This window comes from Cimex lectularius, unplaced genomic scaffold, assembly GCF_000648675.2.
Source record: "Cimex lectularius strain Harlan isolate CLEC.00 unplaced genomic scaffold, Clec_2.1 scaffold44, whole genome shotgun sequence".
Taxonomy (NCBI): domain Eukaryota; kingdom Metazoa; phylum Arthropoda; class Insecta; order Hemiptera; family Cimicidae; genus Cimex; species Cimex lectularius.
Window position 1 is genome coordinate 624,211 of NW_019392639.1, and position 7,362 is coordinate 631,572.

Consider the following 7,362-nt stretch of genomic DNA (forward strand, 5'->3'; position numbering starts at 1 on the left):
CGTCAGGAAGCGGAAATTTCGACCAGGGCTGGGTCTCGTTAAAATTATTTAATTGTTAAAACTCACAAAATAGTTATAGACAAATAATACTGTGACATTATTAATTATTTTTAATTTAAAAAATTCGTTTCTTATCAGCTTTTGGTTAAAAAAATATCTAACATAAGAAAAGGAGGTTACACGATTATCGACCTTCAGAACAATACAATAAAAACAATAAATACTAGACTATTTATTATAGTCGAGAAAGATTTAAATACAAGTGTTTTACTGTCGAAAAAAAGAGGCGAATTCAAATAACCTAGGCCTGTGGTTTTTTTCCTTCATCTAAACGGAATACCCAAGGTAAGCGATTAAATCTGTGTATCCGTCAGATTTGTTTACAATGTTGTTTTTCAAAAGTGGAAAATGAAACCCAAGTCGGTTTCGAAAAAGGACGGCCCTGGGAAGCACGGCAGGGAGGTCTACCCGAACGGGAAGCAGAAAGAAGGAAGGAGCCAGTCGTGCGAGAGCCAAGAAGCATCACTCTTCAATTTTCCGTACCTGAAGTCAGTCGACAAGTCTCGAGACCTCCATTGCTTCACGATGAGTAAGCGTTCTTATGAATTGTGTCAAAACCTATCGTCATGATTGTGTTAACTGCATGCAGATTATTACTACCTAATTAGTACACTATGTTCTTTAAGAGCTGTCACCCGTTCAGTGCTTATAGCACACCGGTGAATCCTAGTTCATCATAAAACTTGATTTGTACAGTCTCAGTGGTTGAATCTCTTCTACGGTTATGTTGTACGTCCCAAAATACTGCGGGCAAAGTAGCGCCACAGTTTGTTACTAGGTGGATTCATGTTTCTTCTGCTTCTTCAGAAACTGGACGTGTCATTGGATTATACCAATCTTGTTCAAATGCCCATTTAGTCTGCAGTGTCCTGTTAAAAATACTGTTAGAATTCACAGTTTTTTCCTGCTTCCTTTAATGCATTGTTTCATTTCTTCAAAAATTTGCTAAAGGTTCTTGGGTTGTTTGTACTATATGAGTGAATTCCTATGCTACAGAAGGGCTCAGGACCTTTCCTTGTAAGAGCGTACAATCTCTTGTTGCCTCTTACTCCCACATGTCCTGGGACCTAGCTGAGACTTTATTTTTTAAACTTAATCTGTTTAGTTTTGCAATTCTTTGAGCTAATGATATTTGAACTTAATGCTTACTTGATAGTACCTTTATTCATATTGAACTGATTACACTTCTTGATTGCATGGACTTAAGGATGGAAGATACAGATGTATTTTCCTGTGGGATGTGAGTATTTAGTTCCAGGTTTGAATTCTCATGCTCCTGTACCTTCTTGCATTCTAATCCATGAAAGACCCAGAAGGTGCCATTTTTTATGAAGGGGTTTCTCTCTCTTTCCCATTCTTTTTTGGCACTTAAGTTGGGAAATTTTGCTTGAACTCGAGCAAACTGTTTAGGCTATCTTTTAGAGTTATTTCATTAAGCTGTTGCTAGCCCCTCCGTTTTAGTTCCTGTTGGAGGATTCTCTTGGATGATGCTGGTCTTGATTATCATGGTGGAAGTACTCTCGGCTCATAGACCTCGTGGTCATGGGTTCAATGTTCAATTCCCACCATCGCCTCTGGCTTTTTCACGATACCCTCCCTCCCAATTTGCATATTCAAAATAAATTGTCTCCTTGGCTAATATGTAGATCATAAGGTCATTAAAAAAAACACTATATTCATACACATTGTTATAACATCATTTGGGGACAACTTCATCCATAATGATGAGTGAAACACCTTTACTTATAAAATCATTTAACTATGCTATAGAATGTAGATTTAAAAGCTGGATCTTGAAAAACCTGCCTTCATTTACTGTACTTACAGTAAACCAGTGAGACCTAATTCATTTGTTGCAAAAGTTGTACTTCTTAAGTTTCCTTCATAGTAGAGTAGCTTTGCGAAGTATTCTGCTCTTTTGCAGAAACTATACATTCTGGTCCATTGACGATAATCTTTTTCGGATGTCGGTTGAGTTTACAGTGCACAGTCAAAAAACCTTCTGACTTCTTTCTATTCTCTAGGTTCTCTCTATTCAGTTTTTAAGAAACTTCTTTTGCTTAGTGCTTCTCTTCTTATCTTTTTTTATAAGATTTCTTCCTGTGGTTTGTCGGGTGATGAATTTGATCCTTATCGATCATATTAGTTTGCCTAGAAGAAAGTTTGTTTTGTTTCTGACACACAAAACAGCAAAGACCAAAAAAATAAAAAATAAATAAATAAATCCAGACCAAAATGAAGTGACTAAACTTATATGTATTTTTACTTGTAGTAATTATAAGGTGAGGTTGAGATGGGAAGTAGTGCCCGAGGGGATCGAAGTCACGATAGCTCAAGTGGTAGAGTAGCGGTGTATCAAGCCGAAGGTCGTGGGTTCGAACCCCGCTCGTGACACTGACTTTTTTATCTCAACCTAAAACTTTAATTAATTGAATTGTATTAATTGGTCAAGCGGACCACGAAAAATAGTGAATTTAAGTAATTATAAGCTTTGTCATCTTCTGGAAATCCATTTGGCAGTTATCTCTTGATGTCTGAGGGGTATTTGTAATTGGGTCTTCACTGATCATCTCGGTCTGCCTATTTTAGCTCGTTAGTCTGTCAGACATATTTCGCTATTTCACAGTTTTTAATACCTGTAGTTTCGGTCATTTCCAAATCATTTGGTCTGTCCTTCCTAGAAGTTTGGTCAGTTACATTTTAGTGGTTCTCCATCTTCAGTGTGTTTTTAGTTTAATTACTTTCCTTAAATTTTGTTTCATCTGCAATCTAGCATTCCTCTCAAAATTAAATGCATTAAAGTTATTCATAAGTAAAAACGCATTAATAAAACCTTGGAATCTTTCAAAATAAGCCGTAGCTACCATTTTGTATTTGATAAAGTAACTGATGATTTGTGTTGATAATTTTCGTTTTTGCATGCAGATGCTGACTTAAGGTCTTTTTATTGCATTTCAAACCTTTTAAGTTTTTACTTTGATATTGTATTTTTTTTTTGTAATATTTTAGCCATCCAGTTCTTGGCGCATATAACCTTAAATTAATTTTGTCAACTGTATCAGTGTTTTTTTTTCTTAAGTGCATTTTACGCCATATTAATTTAATTTACTTTTTAGTTTTAAACAGAAACAAGGAAGATGCTGTCGGGATGAAGGATCTGGACCGGCTCCAGTCTGAATTGGAGCAGATGCTATCTGCAGCTGCCCTCAGACTCAGGGTGCTTCACAACGAACTGAACAATTTCAGTGCCACGGAAGGAAATAGAAACGAAACTTCTGTTATAATTAACAATAATGTAAGAATGCATTTATTTGACATAATGAAACGAAGCTATTTCGCTTTATCCCTTTTAGAAAAAAAGAAAGTTAAATGACGGGCAAGTAGGTAAGTCGATGAAAGAAATGGTGAAGGTTCGCGAGAAGGAAGCGACAACAAAAATGGAGAGCTCTTCTAGTGAAAATGAAATTGTAATTACTAGTCAAAATTACAAATATATCTCATATCTGCATATGATAATTTGTCAATATTGTTTTCAAGGACAACTCTTCAGACGTTCTTTGTGAAAAAAAGAAGGAGAAGAAGAAGAAGATAAATAACGAGCTATCGAATAAGTTCTGGGCTTCGGTCGAACCTTACGTAGGAGATATCACTGAAGAAAATATCGAAGTTTGTAATTTCAGGAAATTGTTGTTTGTCACTTTCCAATTATAAATATTTTTTAAAGGACCTTGAAGAATTAATACAGAGTTGTGATAATGACATGATGATTAAGATACCACCATTAGGCCTTCATTATACATCAAGATGGGCTGATGAAGATCTAAGCGAAGAGAAACAATCATCAGCTATACGACAAACCAAAAATAGTCCAAGTTCTGAATCGGATTCAATCAGTCTAATAAAACGAGCGTCATCTTTATGGTGAGTGATTAAATATTTTTCACTTTTCTATAAAATAATTAAAATTACTTTCCAGTTCTGATAGAACTCCTGGGCCTTTTGTACAAAGACTCGTATCCGCACTGATGGATGAGCCCTCACACAATTCCTTCAACAGTAAATTAGGAGGTTTGTCAACTTATTTAAAAATTTGCTCTTTTAAGAAAAACAAAAAACTTTTTTGGTTTTAGATGAAAATGATTCTACACTTTTCCTAGGAAAGTTACCACTCTATCACACGTCATCTTGTTTTGAAAGGAGGATAAGAAGAGAACTCGAAGTCGTCGGACTTCTCGATAACAATGATAATGTATGATTTTCAATTATTTTTGTTTTTATTCTTTTGTTTAATAAATATTTGATTCTTGAAGAGTGAGGACACCGATGAAATTTTAACTGAGATTAGGAAATGTCATGAAGAACTCAAGACAGTCGCCATTCAAAATAAAGAGCACCTCACAAGGCTGGTTGAGGAGGCCAAACAGGAAATGAAAAAGCAAGAGATCAAGAAGAAAATAAAAGCCCTCGACACTCAGGTATGCGTAGAATTTATTTTACATTTTTTACAATGTTTAAAATTTATTGTTTTTCTAGTTGATTGAAATTTATCGAAAGATAACAGCGGCCAAGCTCAAAAACAAGAAAACACTCCAGGATAAGGAACGCGAACAGGCCTGGAAGACACTTAAATCACGAGAAATGTTACTCAAAGCTCTAGAAGAAGTCTAGACTTTACTTTTATCAAATCCAAAATATTTAATTTTTATGTATAAATACTATATGTACACACTGTAACCAAAACGGCATTACATAAAATGTCCTAATTTTATATTTAAAAACTAAGAAGGATGTCGGATTTATTTTTATCCAATTTTTTTATTTATGTTGAAATAAACAAGGAAGTTTAATCACATTTAATCTGGTGCATTTTTTTTCTTCTGTAGTCCTGCAGAATGAAATGTATTTATCTATAACACATTGCATATTATTAAGAAATCGTGAGATGTGGTCTGGTGTGATGTAGGTTTCAGAAAAAAATTTTCTTTATCGTGCCTATGTTTTAGTGTAACACTTTGAGCCCTGAAGATGATCTCAATAAAGATCGAAACGTTGGCACAATAAAGAAAATGTTTTTCTGAAACTTACATCACACTAGACCACATCTCACGATTTCTGAATAATTATCGATTAACGATCACTAATCACCACACATTGCATATTATTTAAAAATAATATTTCAACATTTGAAACCAGCAAAAAACTAATATTTTTAAATTGCAATTTCTTCTTGAGGTCTGCAGGCTCTTCCATATTCTTTATAGCAACCGACCGCTCTGAGCTATTGCCAACATTAATATCCATTGTAGACTTGTCTTTCCTGCAAATATGAGTTGAGCCACTTGAAACCTCTTACACCATACAACTTGATAATAATATGACGAACTCAGTCAAAAGCTGCTAAATTTCCTCATCTGAAGTGCACATACTTTATAAGGTTAAAAAGTGTTATGACTGTGTTTCAGAAAGCTATGTTGGAATTTGGAAAGTGATCCATATTTATTTTAAAAAATGGTAAGGTTCTTTTGTATATGACTGAACACTTTAGAAAATACTGTAAGAAGTATATTGGTCTATAGCTGTTGGATTTTCTAGATCACCTTTTTTACAGAGGCATCCCTGAGAGATCAAATTGAGGAAAATTTTTTTTCATACATGAAGAACAAATAGTTCAATCCAACAAATAAACTGAGCCTCTATCACTATGGGGAAATAATAAAAAAACCCTGAAACTAGATAATAAGCCTCTAACCTGTTTAGGAGCACAATAGTCATGCCTATCTATGTATGAATTGTATTGCATGTAATTTTTAATTTACAGTATTTGTTTATTATAGGCTTATATTTGTACACAGTTAATGCACCTTTTTCACCTAACTGCTTTAAATATAAGAAGATTTTTAAAAAGCATTTTATTATAAAATAGTTTAGTGGAAAACACATTAAACTCCCAATCATACACAAAACAATAAAGGTATTAAACAAATAAAATAAGACAATAAGAATATTCAAGTACAAACTATTCACAAATCATCCACGAACAGAAAAAAACTTTAACAACATTTATTTACACGTTATTTATGACCTATTTTAAGGTCATCATCAGGGCAAAACAATCTTAAATATTTTATAGATCACCTACAACAGAAAAGCCACTTGAGGCCCTGAGCCTCATATCTCTTCCTAGAAGTTAGCACTTTAAGTTATCTACATATAGTATAATTTAAAAAGAGATTAATTAATCTTAACTGTGATATTCACATGTACCTGAAAAAGTAATTTTATTTATAAAAAAAAAAAAAGCTTACTTATATGTATAATTTAACCGAGGTAACCTATACGGCCACGTTTTTTAAAAATTTTATATTATGTTGTTTTTCATGTTTATAATTAATTCCGTACTGTTAATTTTTAGAACTGAGCTTCACCTAATTTTAAATAATCTTATTATAAATGAAGTTTCTTGTTCTCAAGATATATTTCAACACTCATTGAGTTAAAGTAAGAAAAATGTAATTTTTTTTTAAATTATACAATATGTTCTAAGTGCATATTTTCCTAAAATAAACAGGCCCTGATGATGACGATATACGCGTCGAAAGCTTGGCAAAAACTTAAAGAATTGTTGTTCAGTTGTGTTCTCACCGAAGATCCTTTTTTCCAAGTTGCTCAACAGCAGGTCGATACATCATCTCATCTTTAATCTTAAATATGTGTACAGATTATTTCAAATTTACTTGAATACCGATGCAGTCCAAAAGTAACTATATTGATTATGAACTGTTGAAAATCCGAATCACTCCAATAATGCCTTTTGCAGAATTTTGGTCTAGCTGGAGCTTAGCAAAATTGGGTTCAGAAATATTTCCCCAAATGAGAGCATTGTAGATTATTATTAGGTGTATGTATAGCTATGTATAGTTTTTTATTTTTTACTGTACCATACATGACTTACTCATTTAAGATTAAGGCTGCTAAGTCCATCTTAGATGGTCCACGCATTTGTGCATTTTTTTGAAATTAAAATTAAGTCTAGAATCATTTTTAATATTTAATGGCACCATTTATTCTATGGTGTTTTAAAAAGAACTTATTTAAATGCTGCTAGTTGCATTAAAAATGAACTTGTTCAGCATCTTTGCACATTTCATTTTTGTTTCCTATTTGATTTATTTATTACCAACAAATCAGTAAATTTTCTAGATGAATAAAATTAAAATATTTATCCATGTCTGGACTAATGTGACAGTTTTTTCTAACATGTCACAAAGATTAAGTTCAACATGTGATAAGGAGAAAACCTTC

The 7,362-nt window shown here is 33.1% G+C and overlaps 1 protein-coding gene across 2 annotated transcripts; it reads left to right on the plus strand.

The window, feature by feature from the left end:
* The first annotated feature begins 15 nt into the window (after positions 1-15).
* LOC106662752 (transcriptional adapter 3) lies at positions 16-4,931 on the plus strand. 2 transcript variants are annotated; one of them, XM_014387008.2, is made up of 10 exons: positions 16-345; positions 403-589; positions 3,177-3,355; positions 3,414-3,527; positions 3,598-3,726; positions 3,785-3,981; positions 4,037-4,128; positions 4,191-4,309; positions 4,371-4,535; positions 4,594-4,931. In XM_014387008.2, exons 2-10 carry the CDS (start codon positions 409-411, stop codon positions 4,726-4,728), a joined length of 1,311 nt encoding a protein of 436 aa, XP_014242494.1. In that variant the 5' UTR covers positions 16-345; positions 403-408; the 3' UTR covers positions 4,729-4,931. The 2 variants fall into 2 exon arrangements, with proteins under 2 accessions (XP_014242494.1, XP_014242503.1); XM_014387017.2 differs by lacking the exon at positions 3,414-3,527.
* The last annotated feature ends 2,431 nt before the right edge of the window (positions 4,932-7,362 follow it).